This window comes from Carcharhinus amblyrhynchos, chromosome 19 (assembly GCF_965287045.1).
Source record: "Carcharhinus amblyrhynchos chromosome 19, sCarAmb.v2.hapA, whole genome shotgun sequence".
Classification (NCBI taxonomy): Eukaryota; Metazoa; Chordata; class Chondrichthyes; order Carcharhiniformes; family Carcharhinidae; genus Carcharhinus; species Carcharhinus amblyrhynchos.
The window spans coordinates 33,958,160-33,984,602 of record NC_137342.1 but is presented as its reverse complement, the minus strand read 5'-3'; the positions used below and the strand labels follow the sequence as shown (position 1 = coordinate 33,984,602).

Here is a 26,443-nt window from a genome sequence, read left to right as displayed (position 1 = left end):
GGCAGATATGGTGTTTAGAGGTTTGTGCCCTCGCTCAAATGCTTGACTTAGGCTGTGCATGTTCCCAAAAGTGTTTCTCGGTGTGTTTGGTGCCTTCCTGAATAAATGTTCTCCATTTTTGGCAGTCACAAGCCAGGAACCCACATGAGTTCACGGAGATGTTTGATCTCTTCAGGGATGCTTTAAAGTGTTTCCAATCTCCTCTCGGGAGTCTGCTGGAACAGCCAAGCTCTGAATAGAAAAGTTGCTTCAGGAGTCTGCTGTAGGACAATTTCTCTTGCCACCAAACCTGGAGAATCTCGCTAAGGTACTGCAGGTGGTACTTTTTCCTGGAAAACAAGGTCAGAGGAACAAAAGAGGCACTGACCCCAGGAATGCATCTAAGCTCAAGTCATTGTTAGGAATGGTGAATTACTGTGAGCATTTTCAATCAAATTTGTTGATGTTATTGGCCCCTTTACTTATGCTGCTAAAGAAGCACCAGCATTGGTTTTGGAAGACGCCCCAGAGAGAAGATTTTAACAGAGAGAAGCAATTAATATACTAATTGAGTTTATCAGTGCATTTTGACCATTCTAAGGAATTCATGTTAACTTGTGATCCTCTCCATATGATGTTGTTGCAGTATTGTTCTTTAGATCTGAAAGACTGATAGGGTACATCTCAAGAGTTGTCAACATCTTAATGTTGGCAAGTGTGAGGTGGTCCACTTTGGTAGGAAGAATGGTAGGAAGGACTATTACTTACGGGGCGAAAAACTGCAGCAGGCGACGGTGCAGAGGGACCTCGGGGTCCTTGTGCATGAGTCGCAAAAACCCAACTTGCAAGTGCAGCAGGTGGTCAGGAAGGCGAATGGGATGCTGGCCTTCATAGCGAAGGGGATTGAATATAAAAGTAGGGAGGTCTTGCTGCAGCTGTATAGGGCATTGGTGAGGCCGCAGCTGGAGTACTGTGTGCAGTTTTGGGCGCTGCACCTGCGCAAAGATATTTTGGCCTTGGAGGGAGTGCAGAGGAGGTTTACTAGGCTGATACCAGAGTTGAGGGGGTTGAGCTATGAGGAGAGGCTGAATAAACTGGGCTTGTACTCGTTAGAGTTTAGAAGAATGAGGGGAGATCTCATTGAGACATATAAGATGATGAATGGGATGGATAGGATAGAGGTGGAGAGACTCTTCCCGCTCAAAAAAGACAGTAGGACGAGGGGGCACAGCCTCAAGATAAAAGGGGGGCGGTTTAGAACGGAGTTGAGGAGGAACTTCTTCACTCAAAGGGTGGTGAATCTCTGGAATTCTCTGCCTGTTGAAGTGGTGGAGGCTGCCTCGCTAAACATTTTTAAGACGCGGGTTGATGGGTTTTTGATAAGAGAGGGGATTAAGGGTTATGGGGAGAGGGCAGGAAAGTGGAACTGAGCAGCGACAGATCAGCCATGATCTTATTGAATGGCGGGGCAGGCTCGAAGGGCTAGATGGCCTACTCCTGCTCCTATTTCTTATGTTCTTATGTTCTAAGAGACTGAAAAAGACTACTCTGACTGCAAAAAAAGGCTTGTGAATAGTTTATGGGGTAAGGAAGTTTCACCAATACATGTATGGGAGGAACTGCGCCACTGATGTGGACCACAAACTTAGGTCATTTTAAAGAAGATAAGGCTATTCTACCAATTGCGTCAACAAGAATTTAGCTTTGAGTGTTAATTCTGTCCACCTACAAATATTCATTCAAGCTCTGCTTTGGAACATACATTGCAAACACAAATGCACTTAGTGGCTTGACTTTACTGTGGCATCTCCCCCAGTACTGCAGGAAATGGTTATGGTATTGAATTTCTTGGGCACGTTGCCAGTTTCAGCACAGCAAATCAAACATTGGACCAGAAGGGATCTGCTGTTGTCCAAAGTGACAATAGCAAGTCAGTTTCTGAACAGATGAAACCATATTAACCCATGAAAGAATGAATTAAGTTGCAAAGATGGCATCATACTTTGGGGGGCCTGAATAGTCATCCCCATACCAGGAAGGCTCCTAGTCAAATTGCACAGTGACCATCCAAGTATGTCTAAGATGAAGATGCTTGCCAGAAGTTATGACTGGTGACCAGGCATTGATGCTGACTTTGAGAACATAGTCAAGTACTGTGAACAATGCCAGTTGCAATAAACATTGCCTGCTGCAGCCTCACTGCACTCTTGGGAGTGGTCTGGCCTGCCATGGGCATGAGCCCATATTGATAAACTGTGATTCATTTCAGTCAATACAGTGATTTTCAATTGATGAAGACAAGTATTGAAGAATTTTGGAAGCAGACTGAGTTAGAGTCGTTGTCTCTAAACTAGACCCATGTCTTATCAAGTGGACATAGAGAAGGGATAACTTGGGATAACTTTAAGAGAGCAAGAGTTGCCCCAGCAACCAGTACTGCCATCAGGTACCAAAGTGCCATCTGGGAATCTGTTGACTATCTAAGCACTAAAAAATTTGGTCATCATGTGGCAGGCACAATCAACATCTCCATAAAAAAGATTAAACTGAACTGCCTATGCCTTAGAGGCACCTGTCATTGTAGTTTTGATTGATAGCAATATCATGGAACTGTCCAGACAGAAGAGTTATGCCACTCCAAAAGGATTCTGTAACCTCCAGAAAAAAAATTATAATTGATGTATTAAACATTTAATTATCTTGGAGGTGTAAATTGAATATTGACGTTTGTATAAAAGAACTTAGAGGGGGAGAAATGTGGTGATTGTCCTTTAAGAATCCAGTTACAGAGTAAGGATCACATGACCAGGGGAACCAATCATGGAGCAGGAAGGGGGATTATGCTGGTGAGTCATGTTTCTGTTCCAAAACTTTCACAGAAGCTGATTGGCAGCCATGAGGCTGCAAGCCACTATTATAGTTATATGTAAATAAATGTTGCAATTGTTATTTTCCTACTTGGTGAATGAGAATTATTACAACAATTAGCTCAAAGAAACGTCAAACAGTGTTGTTAAGTATACGTTGACGCACTCTGAGGTTCATCAACCAAGAGGAAGAGTGGTTAACATAGGGTTTGGAACTCAAAGAACAAGAGAGGAGGGTTAGAAGGAGCATTGACCAAAGGAGAACAGATAAAACAGAAACAGGAATTGTTGTAATGAAAATAAAGGGTTAAAAATAGACACCATTTCAACAAAGGTCTTCCTGTCCTGTCAAAGTTTGATGGTCTTCTATTAGGCAACTGTGTTTTGTGATTCTATATTAGTTGCAAGTGAAGGACAATTTCATTCCTCCAGAGGCTGTCATATATATGGTGATAATCACTGCAGCAATTCAGCAATCAGCATAGAAAGTCACAGCGTGACGACAGAGCGCAATTTGAATTGCACCAGAGAAGCAGCTTTATCTAAACTGGGACCCGAGGCTGCATGTCAGATACCATCAGGGAACAGACTGCCACTGTGAACAGCTTGTCACTTGGGATTCCACAACCAATTTCAATCAATAATTCCCTGATGCTCACTCCTTACCTCAAATTGTGTCCTTGAGTAACAATGACGATCAGTGCAAGAATACAACTGCTTCTCTTCTGCATTATAAGAATAGGGGAAAGATTCTTTGGATGATGCAAACCCAAAATGATGCTGGACACTAGTCTTCTCTTCAATTTCTGTTTCATTGACCCATGTTTTCAGCCTGCTGATCCTTGATGAGTTGCTGATTCCTTTGGTGTAGGGTGTCCCAGGCATGCTTTCACTGCAAGGGCCAGCAACACATTCAGCTGTGGAGGGTACTGCATCCCAACCCAAGCTTGCCCCGACTGAATGTACCACACTTTCCAGCAGGAGTCATTCACTGCCTGACCAAAAGCAACAGGCACAACTGGCTAATTTGATTCTTCATAACTCATTGGCACTGAGGTCAGTTGAAATTCCCCTATTACTAATCCTCTCCTATTTCCCTTCCTGTACTGCACTCCCACTAGAATAAATGATTACAGCACAAATCAGACCTGGAACTTTCTGGCTCTATTTCCGCCACTGAAATCAAAAACAAATACTCTGCAAATGTCTTTTTCCTTCTTCAAACTGTCTGGCCCAGAGTTGAGGTTTTAAAACCAGCAAATCAAGGATAGAAAACGAGTTTTTAAACTACAAACAAACCCTCAGTTTCGATCAGGTATCACAAAAAATATGTGTTTCATGACTATAAGCATATAACCCAAATTTGATCCTCCAACTATAAATCCTAAGTATTGACAAACAATGTTGATGGTGAGTAAAGTTAAATAGAAGCAGATGATGCTGACAATAAATGAAGAGTCACAGAGAACATCAGAAGGCTTGACATGTTGTACCTCACTGAGATTCAATTCCACTGACATGGGCAAAACATGATGAGAAATCTGGTAGCAGGCCTCCAACCCTCACCATTCAGCCTATATATTTATTTCCCCACGTAAGTAATTTCCCTCCAGCCCCAATGAATCTCTACTCCCCTCTCCTTCTCCCTCTTCCACTGACCTGATTGTAGAGTGCACAGATGTGCAGAGCGGTGTTCCCTGAGGCATTCTGTGTGCTCATGTCTGCTCCATAAAACAGCAGATGTTCCAGATGTTGCACATGTCCATACCGACAGGCCTGAATCAGAAAGAAAGACGGTTTAAATTGTGGCATTGCATTATTGATTTGTTAAAAAAAATCATTAATTTGGGCTGCAGGTGTCAATGGCAAGATTGACATTTACTGACCATCTCTAGATTTCCTCATACAAATGTATGGCTTAATAAGCTACCTCAAAAAAGTATAGTTAAGAATTTATCCACATTGACATGTGACTGGCCAAATCAGGCGAGGATAATAACAACAGTTTACATTTATATAATGTCTCTAACATCGTGAGCAGGTGCTCCACAGGAGCATAATCAGACAAAACCTTGTATAACATCACGGCCTGGCATATCCCTCACCCTGACATTATCACCAAGTCAAGGGGAAATCAACCCTGGTTCAATGAAGAGAATAGAACAGCGTGCCCAGAAGCAGCAGCAGGCATGTCTAAAATTGAGGTAACAAACTGGTGGAGCTACAACACAGGACTACTTTTGTGCCAAACAGCACAAGCAGCAGTCAATAGATAGTGTGCTAAATTCCCACAACCAATGAATCAGATCAAAGCTCTAAAACCCTGCCACATCCTGTCGTGAACAATGGTGGACAATTAAAAAATTAACTAGAGGGAGAGGCTCCACAAACATTCCCATCCTCAATGATGGGGGAGGCCAAAACGTCAGTGGAAAAGACATTGGAGAAGAGAAGGTGAGGGAGATTTGATAGAGGTATTCAAAATCATGAAGAGTCTGGAGAGAGTTAACAGGAAAAAACTGTTCCCACTTGCGAAAGGATCAATAATGAGAGGGAATAGAGTTATAGTAGTGGCAAAAGAAGCAAAGATGACATGAGGAAAAACATTTTCATTTTTCATTTTCAGGCAGGTTCAATTGAAGCATTCAAAAGGGAATCAGACAGTTATCTGAAAAGGAGGAGTGTGCAGAGTGCAGGGACAAGGTGGGTAATGATACTAAGTGAATTGCTCATTTGGAGAGCGAGTAACCTCCTTTTGTGCTGTAAAAATTCTGCAATTCTGTGAAGTATTTACAGTCATGATCTGTAGAAGTGCCGAGTTATCCCAGCATCATTGATGCCAGTCGTCAGCCAATTCCACTCATTAAGAAATCAACTTAAGATAGTAAGATGGCATGAAACAACAGAAGGCACTGAATATTGTAAAGGCTATAGACCCTGACAACATTCTGGCAGTAGCATTGAAGACTTGTGCTCCAGAAGTAGCCATGCCCCAGCCAAGGTGTTCAAGCACAGGTACAACACTGGCATCTACCTGGCAATTTGGAGAATTGCCCAGGTACTTTCTGTCCAAAAATGCAGGGCAAATCCAATCTGCTCAATTACTGTCCCGTCAACCTCCTCTTGATCATCAGTGAAGTGTTGGAAAATTCTGTTGACGGTGCAATGAAGCAGCACCTACACAGCAATAACCTATGCACTGATGCTCAGTAGATGGCAGTGTTGCAGCTGCACTTGGCTAGCGGCATGGCTGGTTCTGGAGAACAATTCTTCAGTAATATTACCAGACTGTTGTTAGGGCCACTTGGCTCCTGACCACAATACAGCCTTGATCTGAACATTGATAAAGAAGTAAATTCCAGAGGAGCTGTAAAGGTGACTATTCTTGACATGAAGGCAATATTTGACTGTGTATGGCACCAAGGAGCACAAGGGAAATTGAAGTCAAATGTAATCAGAGGAACTGTCCACTAATGGAGTTAAATCTGGTACAAGTGAAGATGATTATGGTTGTTGGAGGCCAATCATCTCAGTCCCAGGACATCACTGCAGGAGTTCCTTAGGGTAGTGTCCTAAGCCCAGCCATCTTCAGCTGCTTCATCAATGACCTCCTTACATCATAAGGTCGGAAGCGAGGATGTTCATAGATGACCGCACAATTTCCATCACCATTTTTAACTCCTGAGACACTGAAGCAATCTGAGTCGATAGACAGCAAGACTTGGCATAATGGCTGGGCTGATAGGTAGCAAATAAAGTTTACACCACAAAAGTGCCAGGAAATTACCATTTCCAACAAGAAAGAATCTAAACATCTCCCTTTAACATTCAATAGCATTACCATCACTGAATTCCCCCACTATATAATGATGCGTGCAGGAATGGAACGGCGATAATTATGGGGGATTTCAATCTACATATTGATTGGTTGACCCATGTCGGACGCGGTGGGCTTGAGGAAGAGTTCTTGGAATGCTGCCGGGATAGTTTTCTTGAACAGTGTGTGATGGAATCGACGAGGGAGCGAGCTATCTTAGATCTGGTGTTGTGTAACGAGGCAGGTAGAATTAGGGACCTTGTTGTGAGGGATCCTCTTGGGAAGAGCGATCATTGTACGGTTGAGCTTCTGATGCAGATGGAGGATGAGAAAGTAGGGTCCCGGACCTGTGTCCTCTGTTTGAACAGAGGGGAGTACGATAGGATGAGACAGGAACTGGCAAACGTAGATTGGGGGCGCAGATTGGTCAGTAGGACTGCTGAGGAACAGTGGAGGATCTTTAAGGAGATCTTTTGCGGTGCTCAGCAGAAATTTATTCCAATGGTAAAGAAGGATCGTAGGAGAAGGGATAATCAACTGTGGTTATCGAAGGAAATAAAGGAAAGTATTAAATTAAAAGCTGATGCATTCAGAGTGGCTAAAAGTAGTGGGCAAGTAGAAGATTGGGAGAGGTTTAAAAATTAACGAAGATTGACGAAGAAGATGATAAAGAAAGAAAGGATAGACTGTGAGGCTAAACTAGCACTAAATATAAAAAAGGATAGTAAGAGTTTTTATAAATATATAAAGAGGAGGAGGCTGGCTAGGGTGAATGTTGGACCCTTAGAGGATGAGAGGGGGGATTTAGTGGTGGGGGATGAGGAAATGGCTGAGGCCTTAAATAAGTTTTTTGCCTCGGTCTTCACGGAGGAGGATGCGAATAGTTTGCTGGGTATTAAAGACAGAAGGATGGTAGGAGTTGAGGGCCTGAATGCGATCATTGTCACTAGAGAGGTGGTGCTTGATCGACTAGCGGGACTGATGGTGGACAAGTCCCCAGGACTGCTTGGAATGCATCCCAGGGTTCTGAAGGAAGTGGCAGAGGTGATAGTAGATGCCTTAGTGATTATTTTCCAAACCTCGCTGGATTCCGGGGAAGTACCAGAAGATTGGAAAACGGCTAATATTACGCCGCTGTTTTAAAAGGGTAGCAGGCAAAAGGCAGGGAATTTTAGGCCGGTTAGTTTAAGTCTGTTGTGGGAAAAATACTTGAATCCGTCATCAAAGAAGAAATAGCAAGGCTCCTTGAGAAGAATTGTTTGATAGAGCAGATGCAGCATGGATTCGTTAAGGGGAAGTCATGTCTGATGAATTTATTGGAATTCTATGAGGATGTGACTAGTGCGGTAGACAGAGGGGAACCGGTGGATGTGGTATTTCTCGATTTTCAGAAGGCGTTTGATAAGGTGCTGCACAAAAGGTTGCTTCAGAAGGTTAGGGGGCATGGAGTTGGCGGTAAGATGTTAGCGTGGATAGAGGATTGGTTGTCTAATAGGAGGCAGAAAGTTGGTATCAATGGGTGCTATTCTGTTTGGCGGTTGGTGACTAGTGGAGTGCCCCAGGGATCGGTGCTGGGGCCTCAACTATTTACCATTTATATAGATGATCTGGAGGAGGGGGCTGAGTGTAGGGTGTCAAAATTTGCTGATGACACGAAGATAAGTGGAAAAGCAAATTGTGCGGAGAGTGTGGAAAGTCTGCAGAAGGATCTAGATAGGCTAAGCAAGTGGGCGAGGACCTGGCAGATGGAGTACAATGTTAGCAAGTGTGAGGTTATCCACTTTGGCAGGAATAATAGTAGGAGGGATTACTATTTAAAGGGCGAAAAGCTGCAGCATGCTACGGTGCAGAGGGACCTGGGGGTCCTTGTGCATGAGTCACAAAAACCCAACCTGCAGGTGCAGCAGGTGATCAGGAAGGCAAATGGGATGCTGGCCTTTATAACGATGGGGATTTAATATAAAAGCAGGGAGGTCTTGCTGCAACAGTACAGGGCACTGGTGAAGCCGCAGCTGGAGTACGGTGTGCAGTTCTGGTCGCCGCACTTGCACAAGGATATTTTGGCCTTGGAGGGAGTGCAGAGGAGGTTCACTAGGCTGATACCGGAGATGAGGGGGTTGAACTATGAAGAGAGGCTGAATAGACTGGGTTTGTACTCGTTGGAGTTTAGAAGGATGAGGGGGGAGGTAGAGAGATTCTTCCCGCTCAGAAAGGACAGCAGCACTAGAGGGCACAGCCTCAAGGGAGGGGTGCAGTTTAGAACGGAGTTGAGGAGGAACTTCTTCACTCGGAGGGTGGTGAATCTCTGGAATTCTCTGCCCGTTGATGTGGTGGAGGCTACCTCGCTAAATATATTTAAGACACGGGTAGATAGGTTTTTGGTAGGCAAGAAAATTAAGGGTTATGGGGAAAAAGCAGGAAAGTGGAACTGAGCCACTACAGATCAGCCATGATCTTATTGAATGGTGGGGCAGGCTTGAACGGCTAGATGGCCTACACCTGCTCCTATTTCTTGTGTTCTTATGTTCTTATCAACATCCTGTGTATTACCATTGACCAGAAACTGAACTGGATTAGCCATGTAAGTACTACGGCAACCAGAGTAGGTCAGAGGCTAGGAATCTAGTGACAAGTAACTCACCTTCTGACTCCCAAAAGTCTGCCCACCATCTAAAAGGCACAAGTCAGAAGTGTGATGGAGCACTTTCCACTTGCCTGGATGAATGCAGTGCCAAGAACACTCAAGAAGCTCAAAGCCATCCAAGACAACACAGCCCTATTTATAAGCACCCTATCCACCACCTTAAATGTTTATTCACTCGGTCCACCAGCAGTGTGTAATATTTGCAAGATGCACTATAGCCACTCACTAATATTCGTTTGACAGTGCCTTCCAAATGCACTACATCTGGAAGGGCAAGACAACAGATCCATAGGAACACTACCATCTGGAACTTCCCCTTAAAGTCACACAACACAGCGACTTAGAAATATATCACCCCTGCTTTACTGTCACTGAGTCAAAATCATGGAATTCCCTTCCAAACAGCACTGTTGGAAGGGACTGTAGCAGTTCAAAAAGGCAGTTCACCTCTACCTTCTCAAGGGCCATTAGGAATAGGCAAGAAATGCTGGCTCAACTGGCAATGCCCAAATCACATGAAAGAAAATAATTGACACAGAGCACAAGATAGAAATATTGGTCTGTAGCTTCCAAACAGGCTATGTGATGGGAATTACTGCCACATCTCTGATGGAAATTCAAGAAGTTCAAACATCAAAGGACAGCTGCCCTGAACTGGAAACTCTATTTAAATTGCAATCTTCAGATTGTTCCAACTGTTTTACAGCAACAAATACTGTAGCTACAAGAGCAGGTCAGAGGACACGAATCCTGTGGTGAGTACTCACCTCCTGACTCCCCAAAGCCTGTCCACCAATGCACAAGGAATGTGATGGAATACTCTCCACTTGCCTGGATGAGTGCAGCTCCAACAACACTAAAGAAGCTTAACAACATCCAGGACAAGGCAGCCCTCTTGATTGGCACCTGATCCACAAACGTTCACTTCCTCCACCACCAACTCACAGTAGCAGTAGGGCAGACCATCTACAAGATGCACTGCAGGAATTCACCAAGGTTCCCTGACAGCACCTTCCAAACCCACAACTGCTACCAGGTAGGAGGACACAGGCAGCAGATACCTGGAAACACCACCATCTAGAGGTTCCCCTCTAAATCACTCATCATCCTGCCTTGCATATATATTGACATTCCTTCATTGTTGCTGAGTCAAAATTCTCAAATTCCCTCTCTAACAGCACTGTGGCAAACCTACACCTCAGGGACTACAGTGGTTCAAGAAGGCAGCTCACCACCACCTTCTCAAGGGTAATTAGGAATGCAGACTTTTTGAAGGATTGTTGGGCTAAGCAAGATTACAGAAGTAGGGTGTTATAATCCAGGTCAGAAACTTCAAGGTGTTCTATGGAATCAACCTAGATCATAAGTTTTGCACTTTGAAGTTTGGCACAGGTAAGCATAAGATGTTTCCCTCCAGGTGTGATTCAAATGACCCACTCAGGAGCTTTTATCAAACAAAGTTTATTTAGGAACACAGTTAACACATAACAAGAAAATTAGCAATAACTTCTTACCAATCACAAACAAGAAAAAACCCATAATATTATATAAAGTTTAACAGCTTCCAATACTGTTCCAACATAAGCACCCTGACAAATATACACCTTCATTCCAGCGTTAACACAAAGTAAGATTGCTCATGTGATGCTGGATCTTGCACTTTTGCAACGTCAGTTGTGACTTAGTCCTTTGGATGGAAAATTGAAATTCTGACTTCCCCATCCAGCAACTCGCAGCATATCTCGAGGTAAAGACAGAGCCACTGTTGACCTCTATCTTTTAGCCAGCAAACAATTCAAGAGACAAAGGCACTCCTTGCCTCTACTTGCTTGCTAGCTAGCCACCAAGAACTAAATTTCTAATATGGGGAGACACCCAGAAACACACTGCTTGCAGTCTGGAGTCCAACAGCTTCTAACTAGCCAAACTGAAAGTGAATCCTTGGATTCCTCTGCGGAGGAACCACCTGACCATAACCTGTCAATCAGTCTTCCCCCAACAATTCAAAAAGGTTGTAAAACTTGCAAAACTCCAGGACACTGCATTAGGCTCAAATTAAAAATAAACAGAAAGGCCTATTATATGCCTTCAACAGACATCATGGGAACAAATCAAAAGCTGCTTAAAAAAGAACTGCAGAGAAACAGTATTAAAATACATTTCATGAAGGCACAGCAGTCACAAAGGAGTAGTGAGGTTATGGAGGGATTAGAACACAAGTACAAGATTTTTTAAATCAAGTTGTGCGTCGACCTGAAGTAAATATAGGTCAGTGAGCTGAGAGATGACTGGTCAAATAGGAAGGTAGCTTTCCCTCTCTAAAAGGACCTTATAAATGGTGGAAAGACTAAAGGTCAAAAGAAAATCACTATTTTTTTTGTGTAATCCACAAACAAACAAACAAGCTGTTGTGTACTATCCAGTAAGATTTGCTATCAATGGAGACATTGGCCCAATTTCCCTCTGCTTCACATTGTCAAGTTGTCCATTGAAAACATTGTCAAGTCTGCACTCCCTTTGCTGGTTTCTTTTGTGCTTTAGCTTGGAAGCAACAGAGTTGTTCAAGTGCAATGCTAATGAGCTAGAATACCACCACCGTACCTTGGCCTCACCATTATGAATACAAACTTTTCATGATTGAGCTCAGGGCCTCAGATTGGAAGCCATAAGTAATAATGAGCAATCTCCTTATATCTCCCGTGGGTTATTAAGACCTGAAAGACATCTGGTTGCTGTGTGGACAGTAACTGATGTCAGTGGCTGAAGGAGTGACTGTTCAGACCTCCCTCTGTTTTTCAGTATAAACTTTTCCAAGGGAAGGTGGAATGAAAGAGGTACATTAAGCCTTTGAAAATGACTTGAACCTAAGAAAAAAGGCAGGCTCAAGTTCTGCAGAAGCCCTCTGCTTGAATACGTAACTAGAGAAGGTGCCCCTTCAATTCAATTTTCAAGTTTGCTGATGACACCACTGTAGTGGATTGGATCTCAAAGAACGATCAGAGTGCAGGAATGAGGTAGAGAATCTGGTGAACTGGTGCGGCAACAATAATCCTTCCCTCAATGTCAACAAAATGAAGGAAATTATCATCGATTTCAGGAAGCATAAGGAGAACATGCCGCTGTCTACATCAACAGAGACAAAGTAGAAAGGGTCGAGAGCTTCAAGGATTTAGGTGTCCAGATCCCAAACAACCCATCCTGGTCCCCCAGGCCGACACTATAGTTAAGAAGGCCCACCTATGCTTCTACTTTCTCAGAAGACTAAGGAACTTTGGCATGTTATCTACAACTATCATCAATTTTTACAAATGCACCATAGAAAGTATTCTTTCTGGTTGTATCACAGCTTGGTATGGCTCTGCTCTGCCCAAGCTTGCAAGGAACTACAAAAGGCCGTGTATGTAGCCCAATTCATCATGCAAACCAGCCTCCCATCCATTGACTCTGTCGATACTTCCCACTGCCTCAGCAAAGCAGCCAGCATAATTAAGGACCCCATGCACCCTGGACATTCTCTCTTCCACCTTCTTTCATCAGGAAAAAGATACAGAAGTCTGAGGTCACATACCAACCGACTCAAGAACAGCTTCTTCCCTGCTGCTGTCAGACTTTTGAATGGACTTGCCTTGCATTAAGTTGATCTTTCTCGGCACCCTAGCTATGACTGTAACACTACATTCTTCACTCTCAAGTTTCCTTCGCTATGAATGGTATGTTTTGTCTGTACAGCGCGCAAGAAACAATACTTTTCATTGTAGTCAATATATGTGACAATAATAAATCAAATCAAGTCAAAATTCATGCTTTCAAAAAACTTGATGTCCCTTCCATAACCATCCACCACTCTCCAGTGGTTTGAGGACTCCTGCTGTGAGCAGTCGTGTGCAACCTGTTAGCTACCACTGTGAGCTATTAGCTAACCACTTGTAATTACAGCCACTTCAAGTGCAAGGCCAGTACCTCCTGTCTCTTGTCCGCCAATTAATAGTTTTACCTGATGGATTTCTTGCCATCCATTCTCATCCATGCAACCAACATTAGCATGGTCGTGCAGAATCAGTTCACAGCAATAAGGGTCTCCTCCCACCATCGAACTGTGATACAAAGGCGTTAACCCCCGGCTATCCTTGTAGTCTGGAGAAGCACCCAAATCCAATAGGGTCTGTGCAAAAGAGACAAGCACAAAATGCTTACTTTAGAATTTATACTGATGTAGAACAGTGACTGTAGTATATCACCAAATACAACGTACTGTATGACTTATATTCACACAGCTCAGTTACAGTAGTGTATAGTTATAGCATGGTTACTTTGAGTAAGTCATGATTCTTATAATGTGTACAGACATGCAGCACAATTGCAATACAATATACAATCACTTAGAATGGAAAATCTATAGTTACAGACAATGGTACTTATAGGATGCAGTCACATAAATTTGATTTGATTCATTATTGTCACATGTATTAGTGTACTGTTTCTTGCACGCTATGCAGACAAAGCATATTGTACATCGGGAAGGAAACTTGAGAATGCGAAATGTAGTGTTACAGTCCTAGCTAGGGTGTAGAGAAAGATCAACATAATGCAAGGTAGGTCCATTCAAAAGTTTGCTGTAGCAGCGAAGTAGCTATTTTTGAATTGGTTAGTACGTGATCACAGACTATGGTATCTTTTTCCCAACGGAAGAAGAAACGTGAAAAAAATTATTGACTGAAGGATTATCAGGTGGGTTGTTGTGGGATGTTTACTCACACAGGATGAACAGTCACAAAGCATGGTTACTATAGAATGAACAGTCACACAGCTGGTTACTAAAGGATGAACAGTCACACAGCTGGTTACTATAGGATAAACGGTCACACAGCTGGTTACTATAGGATGAACAATCACACAGCATGGTTACTATCAGGTGAACAGTCACACAGCATGGTTACTATAGGATCAATAGTCACACAGCTAGTTACTATAGGGTGAACAGTCACACAGCTGGTTATTTTAAGATGAACAGTCACACAGCTGGTTACTATAGGATGAACAGTCACACAGCATGGTTAGGATCGGGTGAATAGTCACACAGCATAGTCACTATAGGAGCAACAGTCACACAGCATGGTTACTATAGGATCAATAGTCACACAGCATGGTTACTATAGGATGAGCAGTCACACAGCTGGTTATTTTAGGATGAACATTCACACAACATGGTTACTATTGGATGAACAGTCACAGAGCTGGCTACTATACGACGAACAGTCACACAGCATGGTTACTATCGGGTGAACAGTCACACAGTATGGTTACTATAGGATGAACAGTGACATAGCACAGTTACGACAGAGTGAAAAGTCACACAGCATGGTTACTATAGGATGAATAATCACACAGCTTGTTACTATAGGATGAACAGTCACACAGCTGGTTACTATAGAAAGTGAAGTTCCACAGCATTGTTACTGCCAATGTACAGTCAGTGGTTATTACTGTGATGTACCATCATGCAGTGGGGAAACTATTGGATGTGAGCACACAGCATGGTTACTGTAGAATGCAGTGTTTTATGGCATGGTTGAAAAAAGATGTGGACACAAGCATGGTTACTGTAGAATGTACAGTCCGAATAGTTAATGTACAATGTAGAACAGAGTGCACAGGAGGATGTACAAGTTTCACTGTGTGGTGAAAGTTATAATCTGGAAAACACAACAGCCAAATTGCACAAGGCAATGTCCCAGGAATTTGGCAGGTTAAGTCCAGAAAAACATAATGATGGAACAGTATTGCATGTTTTCATAATGAGATAATGACAAGACAATCTGTTTTGGAAGTTGGTTTAATGATAAATATTGGCCAAGAAACCAAAGAGAAGACCCATGGTTTTCTTCAAATAGAAATCTTCTACATCCACCTAAGAAGATTAGTGGTTAACGTTTCAACCACGAGATAGTTCCAACAGTGCAACACTCCCTCAGTGCTGCAGGGTTAACCTAGAATCATAGGATCACAGTGTGCAGAAAAGACCCTTTAGCCCATCGAGTCCGCACTGACACATTAGAAACACCTGAACTCCCACCTAATCCCATCTGCCAGCACTTTACCTACAGCCCTGAATGTTATGATGTGCCAAATGCTCATCCAGATACTTTGTAAAGGATGTGAGGCAACCCTCCCAAGCACTGCATTCCAGATTGCCACCACCCTCTGGATAAGAAGGTTTTCCTCACATCCCCCCTAACCTCCTATCCCTCACCTTGAGCCTATGTCCCCTTGTGACTGACCATTCAGCTTAGGGGAATGGCTGATCCTTATCCACTCTGTCCATGTCTCTCATTATCTTGTACACTTCAATCAGGTTGCCCTTCAGTCTTCCCTGCTCCAACAAAAACATGATGTGGAGATGCTGGCGTTGGACTGGGGTAAACATAGTAAGAAGTCTCACAACACCAGGTTAAAGTCCCAACAAAAACACCCAAGCCTATGCAACCTTTCTTTATAACTTAAATGTTCCATCCCAGGCAGCATCCTGATAAATCTCCCCTGCAACTCCTCCCATGCAAACATATCCTTCCAATAACATGGCGACCAGAACTGCACATGGTACACTAGCTGAGGCCTCACCAAAGTTCTATACAACTCCAATATGACTTCCCTGCTTTTGAAATTGGTGCCTCAATTGATAAAGGCAAGTATCCCATATGCCTTTTCCACCACCCTACTAACACTCCCTTCCTGGACAAACACGCCAAGTTTCCATTGTTCCACAGAACTTCCTAGTGTCCTGCCATTCATTGAATACTTTCTTGTCAAATTACTCCTTCCATAGCGTATCACTTCACATCTTTCAGGATTAAATTCAATCTGCCATGTATCTGCCCATTTGACCATTCCGTCTATATCTTCTTGGAGCCCAAGACATTCTGCCTCACTCTTAACCACCTGTCCAATCTTTGTGTCATCTACAAGCTTATTAATCCTACTCCCCACATATTCATCAATGTCATTTATATAAATGCTGAATAATAGAGGGCCCAACACAGATCCTTGTGGTACGCCACTGGACATTGGCTTCCAGTCATTAAAGCAGCCTTCTGTCATCACCCTCTGTTTCCTACAACTGAGCCAATTTTGAATCCACTTTATCAAATTACCCTGTACGCCATGTGAATTTACCTTCTTTACAAGTCTCCCACTTGGGACCTTGTCAAAGGCTTTGCTGAAATCCATATAAACTACACCCACTGCACTACCCTCATGTACATACCTGGCCACCTCCTTAAAAAATTCAATCAAATTTGTTATGCCTGACCTCTCTCTGATGGAGCCATGCTGGCTATCCCCGATCAAACGTTGCCTCCCCAAGTGGAAATTAATGCTCTCCTCCAAAGGTTTCTTAAATAGTTTCCTGACCACTGACATGAGACTCACTGGTTCATAGAGTCATAGAGGTTTATAGCATGGAAACAGGCCCTTCGGCCCAACTTGTCCATGCCGCTCTTTTTTTTAAAACCCCTAAGCTAATCCCAATCACCCGCATTTGGCCCATATCCCTCTATGCCCATTGTATCCATGTAACGATCTAAATGCTTTTTAAAAGATAAAATTGTACCTGCCTCTACTACTACCTCTGGCAGCTTGTTCCAGACACTCACCATCCTGTGTGTGAAAAAATTGCCCCTCTGGACACTTTTGTATCTCTCCCTTCTCACCTTAAACCTATGCCCTCTTGTTTTAGACTCCCCTACATTTGGGATAAGATATTGACTATCTACCTTGTCTATGCCCCTCATTATTTTATAGACCTCTGTAAGGTCACCCCTCAGCCTCCTAAGCTCCAGAGAGAGTTCCCTGGTTTATCTCTACAACTCTTCTTAAATAGTGAAACCACATTAGCTGTTCCCCAGTCATCTGGTACCTCCCCCGTGGCCAGAGAGAAATTGAAAATTTGGGTCAGAGCCCCTGCAATCTCCTCCCTTGTCTCCCTCGGCAGCCGAGAGCATAATACATCTGGAGCTGGAGATTTATCCACCTTTAAGGCTGCCAACGCCTTCAATATCTTGTCCATCACTATGTCAATTTGCTCAAGAACTTCACAGTCTCTCTGCTGAATTCCATACCATTGTCCTCATTCTCTTGGGTGAAGACTGATGTGAAGTATTCATTTAATACTCTACCAATGTCTTCTTGCTCCACTCACAGATTGCCCCTTTGGTCCCTACTTCCCTGCTCTTTATCTACTGGTTATCCACTTCCCATTGATATACTTACAGAATATTTTGGGATTTTCCCTATTTTTACCAGCCAGAGTTTTCTCATATCCTCTCTTTGCATTCCTAATTACTTCCTTAAACTCTACCCTGCACTTTCTACACCTCACTAATGTCGCCACTGATTTGCTCCCCTTGTACTTTTTAAAAGTCTCTCTTTTCTTGTTATATCCTGAATATCTGTGGTCACCCATGGTTCTCTGGACTTGTTATTCCTATCTATCACCCTGGAAGAAACATGCTGGGCTTGCATCCTCCCCATTTCCTTTTTGAATGTCCCCCCACTACTTTTCTGTAGATTTTACCATTAGTAGCTGTTCCCAGTTTTCCTTGGCCAGATCCTGTCTTATGTTACTAAAATCCGCTCCCCCATTCCAAAGCTTTATTTTGCAGCTTGACTATTTCCTTGTTCATAACAAGTTTAAATCATACCATGTTGTGAACTCTATCACTAAAATGCTCCCTCACCACCACCTCAACCACCTGTCCGGCTTCATTCCCCAGAATCAGATCCAGTGTAGTTCCCTCCCTTGTTGGATTCTTCGCATATTGATTTAAAAGGTTCTCCTGTACACATTTCAAGAAATCTACTCCATCCAGCCTTTAACACTATGTATATCCCAGTTAATATTGGGAAAGTTGAAATCAGCTAATGCAATAACCCTATTGTTATTGATTTTATACACCTCCACAAATTGCGTGCATACTTGTTCGTCAACATCTCTTTGACTATCCATAATAAACAATGTGACTACCCCTTTTTTATTCCTAAACTCTACCCACAAAGTTTCATTTGGTGCCCCCTCCAATATATAAGAACATAAGAAATAGGAGCAGGAGTAGGCCATTTAGCCCTTACATCACACTTCCACGTGTCAGTCATTGCCCTCATTTGTCCTACCTGCATACTCCTGTTATTAAAATAGAGGCCATCCAGCCTAGCCTTACTACTTGAAACCAAATACAGCTGACCTCCCATTGACTTGTTTGTTTTGCTGCATGATTCCGTGCCCTTCTCCTGCTAACAGTCTGTGTCCCCATCTCTTGCCAAATTAGTTTAAACTCCTCCCAATAGTACTAGCAAAACATTCAGCAAGGATGTTAGTCTCGTTCTGGTTCAGATGTAGAGCATCCCGTTTGTACAGGCCTACCTTCCCCAGAAATGGTCTCAGTGATCCAGGAATCTTAAACTCACCCTCCTGCACCAACTCTTAAGCCACACATTCATCTGCACTGTCCTCCTATTTCTGTGCTCGCCACCACGTTGCACTGGGAGTAATTCTGACATTACAACCTGAAAGGTCTTGGTTTTTAGTCCACTGCCTAATTCCCTGAATTCTTGATGCAAGACCTCATCCCTCTTTCTATCTATGTCATTGTTAATGGGTTCCACTCCTGGAGTAGAGATTCAACATCACCCCCATTACCTTCTGCTTTATAGATGAGGATGCACCACTAAATTCGCACAACACACATATAACATCAATAAATATGAAGCCACAATACAGTATTAGACACTCGTTAGTATTTCTGAGGCATCACTTAACTAGTTCAGCTCTCCATGGGCCGTGTAGTGCATCAATCCTTTTCTTTTACCCAATTTTCTCCCCACAATCTTTAATGCGCTGAGACCCTTTGCTGTGGTTTTACATGCGCACCTAAGGGAGACAATGGCATTGTGGTATTGTTACTGGACAGTAATCCAGAGACTAATCCAGTGATCCAGGAATCTAAAACTCACCCTTCTACATCAACTCTTCAGCCATGCGTACATTTGCACTATCCTTCTAATTCTGTGCTCACTAGCATGTTGCACGGGAGTAGTCCTGACATTACAACCCGAGAAGTCCAGGGTTCAAATCCCACCATAGCATATGGTGAAATTTGAATTTAAAAAAAACCTGGAATTAAAAGTTTAATGATCACCATTGTCCAATATCGTTAAAATTTCATCTGGTTCACTAATGTCCTTTGGGAAAGGAAGTCTGCCATCTGACATGTGACTTCAGAATCTCAGTAATGTGATTGACTTTTAAATATTCTGTGAAATGGCCTAGTAAATTACTCAGTTCAAGAATAATTAGGGATATAAAAACTGGCCCAGCCAATTAACTTTTTTTTTAATTATTTGCTTCTGACCATAGGAGTAAGGCCTAATCTTGCCTTTATGTGATTTAAGTTAAAATACATGAGTGGCTAGCACTGCTGCCTCACAGCACCAGGAACTCAGGTTCAATTCCTGGCTTGGGTCACTGTCTGTATGGAGTTTGCACGTTCCCCCTGTGTCTGCACGGCTTTCCTCCGGGTGCTTTGGTTTCTTCCCACAGTCCAGAGATGTGCAAGTTATGTGCATTGTCCACGATAAATTCTCCCTCAGCGTACTTGAACAGTCGCTGGAGTGTGGTGGCCCCAGGGGATTTTCATAGTAACTTCATTGCAGTGTGAATGTAAGCTTACTTATGACTAATAAATAAACTTTACCCGAGAAAATTTACCCATCAGCAAGGAAAACTGTGGCAATATCATCCTCTTAATCCTGTGATTTCCTACAGGTTGGGACAGTTCTGTTGAAACAAATTCAGCCATGTCTTTGCTCATAGTAAATGTTCTGCACCCCTGCCCCAATTGGTTGTTCTCTCATAATGAGTGGAGTTACTCAACCATGTCACTGTGCTTCAGTGAACCCATCACTGTACTGGAAGTGGAATACAACACAACAGATATTTATAAAATAATGTCCCCATTCCACTCTGATCCTATTCCAACCCATTAAGCCCCAGTGATGTTGCTTCAATTTAATAAATTCTCCCTTTTGTAAACCCACTAAAACAGAGTAATAATCTCTCCACACTGTTTCATCAATAACTCTCAGGGTATAAAAAGCACAGTTAAGATATAAAGTAAGTTCCCCTCAACACTATCCCATAATGGGTGATCTCACATCTTTTGGGCAAGGTTCTCTGGCCTCCCTGTGGCATCTTCCTCATTAAGAAGTCTGACAACATCAGATTTAAGTCCAACCGATTTATTTGATAGTAAACTCGCAAGCTTTCGGGGTTTGCCCCTTCGTCAGGTGAATGGAGAGTTCTCCAGTCACCTGCAAGTTTACGATCAAATAAATCGGTTGGACTTAAACCTGGTGTTGTTAGACTTCTTACTGCGTTTACCTCAGCCCAATGTCGGCATCTCCGCATCTTCCTCATGACAGCAAGCAACACCCCATTAGTCACTGGTGTAATTTACTGATCCCACTGCTGTCAGTGGGATATCCCATTGACCCCACCCTACACTGCCGGAAAACCTGTGGAGTCTGTGGAGCCAGAAGATCCCGTTGGCGTGAACAATCGGAAAGTTCCGGCATCTATTTTGCTTTAGGACTCCTCAAGTTGGGGCAGGGTCTGCGCTTGACAGAGGTAACAAGGTTTTGCGCTTAGACCGCCTCTCGGGATTGACGTAGTTGAAAGCAGGATGGTACAGAAAGGGCAACAAGTATCTATCATTTTTAAAAATTGCATGCCTACTTGAATTTTCAGACCTGGATACCAGGTTCTAGGATAAACACAGTGAATAGTTGAGGCTCCAACACACATCTTCAGTGTCCCACAGAGATCTATGTTAGTGCTTCAACTATTCACTATACAGACAGACAGCATTGTTTGCAGTATTGATGGAAGCAGAGATATTAATAGATTTGAATCTAGATGATCTTTCATCACAGCTGCTCTGACAAAGAGCCATCCAGATTTGAAACATTGGCTCTATTCTCTCTCTACAGATGTTGTTAGAACCACTGAGATTTTCCAGCATTTCCTGTCTTTGTTTCAGATCCCAGCATCCGCAGTATTTTCTTTTATCTTAGAATATATGGACTTCTGCATTGTGCTGTAAGAACTTAAGAACTAAGAGCAGCATTAGGCAATTTAGCCTCTTGAGCCTCCTCCGTCATTTAATAATGAGACCATGGCTGGTCTCATCTTGGCCTCAACTCCACGTACCTGCCAGTTCACCATAGCCCACCAAACCCATTACTAATTAAAAATCTGTCCAGCACTTCCTTAAATTTATTCAATGTGCTGGCATACACCATGCCCTGGGGTCATAAATTCCACAAACTTGTGACCCTTTGAGAGAAGTCATTTCTCCTCAGAAAAACATGTCCACATTGCATGAATTTAGAAAGCCATGCTTAGAACACAACTGTGTTCAGTTCTGAGCACCACACCTTAGGAAGAATATACTGGCTTTGAAAGAGAATGCAGCTTAGCTTTACCAGAATGATGAAAATAAAATATTGTGGATGCAGAAGTACATAATGGGGAAAGAATACACATAATTCCCTGGAATTCAGAAAATTAAGGAGTGAGTTCATTGAAGTTTTCAAGGTATTAAGGAAAATCGATAAGGCAAATAGAGAGCAATGATTTGCCTGCTTGGGAGTACCCAGGATTATAGGAGATAGCTGATCAATTCACTTATTTCCTGGAGCGTAGAAGAATGAGGGGAGATTTGTTAGAGGTGTATAAGATTTTGTTGGGTATAGATAGAGTGAATGGAAGCAGGCTTTTTCCACTGAGGCTAGAGGAGAAAAAAACCAGAGGCCGTGGGTTAAGGGTGAAAGGAGAAAAGTTTAAAGGGAATATTAGAGGGGGGCTTCTTCATGCAGAGAGTGGTGGGAGTGTGGAATGAGCTGCTGGATAAAGTGGTAAATGCGGGGTCACTTTTAACATTTAAGAAAAACTTGGATGGGTTCACGAATGAGAGGGGTGTGGAGGGATATGGTCTAAGTGCAGGTCAGTGGGACTAGACAAAAAATGGTTTGGCACAGACAAGGGCCAAAAGGCCTGTTTCTGAGCTGTAATTTTCTATGCTTTCTAATTTTCTATGGTTTCTAATTAGAGGCCCGATCTTTCAGAGGGTATCACTTCCGTACACATAGGGGCGACCTTGCCAAAAAAAATTCAAAGTACCGAACAAACATGAAAACAGGAGAGTGTCAGATCCATTTTTTGGGCGAGTTTGAAAATGCAAACTTATGGCACTATCCCTGCCAGTAGGGGGAGGGGGTTGCTCACACTAGAGGGCACATTTGTGCATGCGCAGATCAAGTCTCTGTTCTGTGCTAACATTTCTTGTGTTCTGTTCTGTGCAAGTGAACAGAGAGAGATTTGTTAGCCCCCCACCATCCCAATCAATCGCCCTCCACCAGGCCAGCCAATTGTCGCTTGAAACTCCCACCCCCGGCTTTTCCAATTATCACCTGAACCCTGCATCTCAGTCTGGTTGATCGCCACCTTGTATCATTTCCAACTGCGTAGTACGCAGCTCCTGCCTCCCACCCCCAGGCAATCTGCAGTTGGAGAGTGCACAGTCTCCCTCGCCGCCCCCCCAACCCAGCAGGCGCACCCCTCCCTTAGGCCCATCCCATCAGGCCATGGCCCCTTGGAACTGCCCAGTCCCCAGTGGATGCCAGGCCGGCACTGCCCAGCTTTGCCCCAGACCACCCAAAGGTCCTCAATGGCCTCTGATCCTACCGGCAAGGCCGCCATGTCAAATCCCCATTGATGGGAACCATATGTGATCCTTACTGGTGAGAACCTTCATCAGCAAGGCTGCTATGATAGCATCCTGACCTCATTAATAATGTTTAAATCATAATTTGAATTGATTTAAATATTATAATCAGCCTAATGCCCTTTTCGAAGCAAAAATCCAGGGCAGTAAGATCGCGAGAGTTGAGAAGATAGGCACGAACCCAATTTTCCGCCTCCCGCATGATCTTACCAGCTCACCCCACCCAACGACCAGCATGATGAGCCAGTAAGACCAACCCCAAAGTGTGGAAGAAGTTTAGAACTCTCTTCTGCAAATGGCACACAAAACTAGCTTCAGTATTAATTTTAAATCTGAAATTTCTTCCACTGACTTCAATTTTGTTAAGGCGCCTTGATGCAACACTCAGTCAAACACTGTCTTGTTCTCAAGAGATTTCATTCTTAGTTCTTTTATCCCTGTTTGGACCAAGGCTGTGTGACTGGCAAGACACACTGTTAAGCAAGTTATTACTGAGTAAGTGCTCCATAATACACTGTCAATAACACCTTCCACACTGATGAATGAGTATAGACTGATGAGGGGGTAATTAACTGGATTTGATTTGTCCAGCTTTTTACAGAAGGGCCATAAATAGGGAATTTTCCACATTGTTGTGCAGATGTCTGAGTTGCAGCTGTACTGAAACAACTTAGTTAATGGCTCAGTTAGTTCCATTATCATAAGTCTTGTGTAATGCAGCCAGGGTATTGTCAGGGCCCATAGCCTTTCTGTATCGAGTACCTTCTTCATGTTACACTGAGTGAATATAATTAGTTGAAGGCCAGCATCTGTAATTCTGGGAACCTCAGGAGGAAGCTGAGATGGATCATCCACTCTGCACTTCTGGCTGAAGATGCTCACAAATGCTTCAGCTTGTCTGTTGTTAGGTTTCCACTTTATCAAACATGGGGATATTTTGTGGACCCTACTCCTCAAGGCAATTAATTAATTTTGCACCAACATTCATGATCAGATGTGTCAGGACTGTAGAGCTTTGGTCCAATCCATTGATTGTGGCATCACTTCGCTCTGCTAACAGCCGCTGCTTCTGCTATTTTGCATGTATGCAGTTGCATCTTCATCAGGTTGGAATCTCACTTTTAGGTATGCACGCTGCTACTCCTGGCTTGCTTTCCTGCATGCTTCACTGAGAGAGGATTGATGTCCTGGCTTGATAATAATAGTAGAGTGTGGGGGTATGCCAGGCCATGAGGTTACAGAGTGTGGTTGTGTCCATTCTGTTGCTCTTGATGGCCCACAGTGCCTCATAGATGACCAGTTTTTATGAGATCTATTTTGAATCTATCCCATTTGACAGAGTAGCACTGCCACACAATATGATGCATTGTAAGGTTTATACTATATCGTAGTTGGTTTTTGTAATTGGTAAAAGTTATGCTTTTTTTGATATAGTTTAACTGTGTTCTTCAGTAAACTTTGTTTGACAAAAGCCTCCTAATACATCAATTGAATCAGACCTGGAGTGAAACAACTTATATTCACCTGTACCAAATTCAAAGGTAATATCTTATGATCAAGGCTATCTTCATAAAACACCTTGGAGTTTTTGGCCTGGATCATAACAACTGGGGGCTCGGCCAGGATTAAGATCTATATTCCTTGTTTGGGTTAGGATTATTGAACTCAAAGACAATGAGTGGTGAGTATATTTGTGTTTTCTTTTCAGATGTTGCATTTGGTTTAAATAGGAAGTGCCTCGTAGAATAATGGCTCTTTCAGTGGCTAAAAGTTTCCTGGGGGTGGCAGAAGTCCCTCATGGTGGTTTGAAAAAGGTGACGAAAATAAAGCTTTTGGAATTGGTAAAAACGCTGCAGTTGACATTACTTGACAGGGCGAGGATAACAGAGATAATTGTGGCAATGACGCAGCATTTAAAATTGCCAAAAACATTTGTGGAATCATTGGAAATGGCTAGAATTCAATTACAAATGAAACAGCTTGGACATGAAAAAGAATTAAAGCAGCTTGAATTTGAAGAAAAAGAGAGTAGCAAAAACAAGAGAAGAGTAGCCATTGCAGCAGAGCAAAGAGCAAAATAATTAAAACAGCTTGAATGTGAAAAGGAAATGAAAGAGTTTGAATTGTGATTAAAAGCAGAAAAAGAAAGGGAAAATGAGAGCGAATTTGAACTTTAGAAACTGGGAATAAAAAGTACACGTCAACTTAAAATAGTGGTCGTAAAGGGAAATGTTGAGAATAGTGATGAGAACAGTGATGAACAGGGAAAGCATTGCAGTCAAAGACCTGGTAAGGATCTATTTAAATATGTCCAAGCACTGCCTAGATTATGATTAGAAAGATGTAGAAGCCTTTTTCATTTCTTTTGAGAAAGTAACTAAACAAATAAAAATGGCCACAAACCACGTGGGTATTCTTGGTTCAAACAAAGTTGGTAGGTCAAACTAGTGAGGTGTCCACATCACTATCAGAGGAGGTATCTGTGGATTATGGTGAGGTGAAAAAAGTTATTTTAAGTGCATATGAACTAGTACCAGAAACCTGTAGACAATGGTTTCGAAATCTAAGGGAAGAACCTGGTCAAATGTACAAAGAATTTGAAAGGATCAAAGTAATTTTTAGAGGTGGAAAATAGACCAGATATATGATGCTCTTAGAGAAAGTTATTTAGATCAATTTAAAAATTCACTTCCTGAAGTAGTGAGACCTCATGTGGAAGAGCAGAGGGTTAAAACTGTGCGGTTAGCAGCAGAAGTGGCAGGTGATTATGAATTAATTCATAAATCAAAGTTCGGTTTCCGACATCAGTTTCAGCCTGCGAGGGACAGAAACTTGGGAAAAGTGAAATCCTCAGGCAGTAAAGCTAAAGGAGATCTTAGGCACACAATAAAGACAGTATACCTCAGGTTAAAAATGAAACACGTGTGTGGAAGAGAAATGAAAAGCTTCAGATGTTTATACTGTAATAAGTAGGACATGCAAAGTCACAGTGTTGATGGTTTAAGAAAAGCACTGGGAAGACAGATGTGGGAAGACAGATGTGGTAAAACAGAACAAGCCAGTGGGACTTTTTGAATGTAAAGGAAGTTGAAGCTAAAGAGGTGCAAAACAATATGCAGCCTCGTCAGGGGTTGATTGATTAGAAACTGCCAGATCACTTTGAAGAATTTACTTGTGTGGGTAAAGTTTACTTGCGGTACCAGGAAGAGTAGGTAAAGAAGTTAAAATTTTAAGAGATACAAGGGCAAGTGAATCTTTGAAGGATGAGGACTTACGTAGTTTGGAAGAAATATTGCCAGAA

At 42.7% G+C, this 26,443-nt stretch overlaps 1 protein-coding gene across 1 annotated transcript in view; it reads right to left on the bottom strand.

Annotated features, from left to right (window-relative positions):
- Window positions 1–26,443, bottom strand: part of shank3a (SH3 and multiple ankyrin repeat domains 3a) — an 823,427-nt gene that overhangs the window by 611,829 nt on the left and 185,155 nt on the right. The window contains exons 6-7 of the mRNA XM_080207556.1: window positions 13,302–13,469; window positions 4,506–4,622 (exon numbers count right to left, since the gene is read on the bottom strand). Coding sequence (XP_080063682.1) covers window positions 4,506–4,622; window positions 13,302–13,469 — 285 coding nt within the window. The remainder of the gene's footprint in view (window positions 1–4,505; window positions 4,623–13,301; window positions 13,470–26,443) is intronic.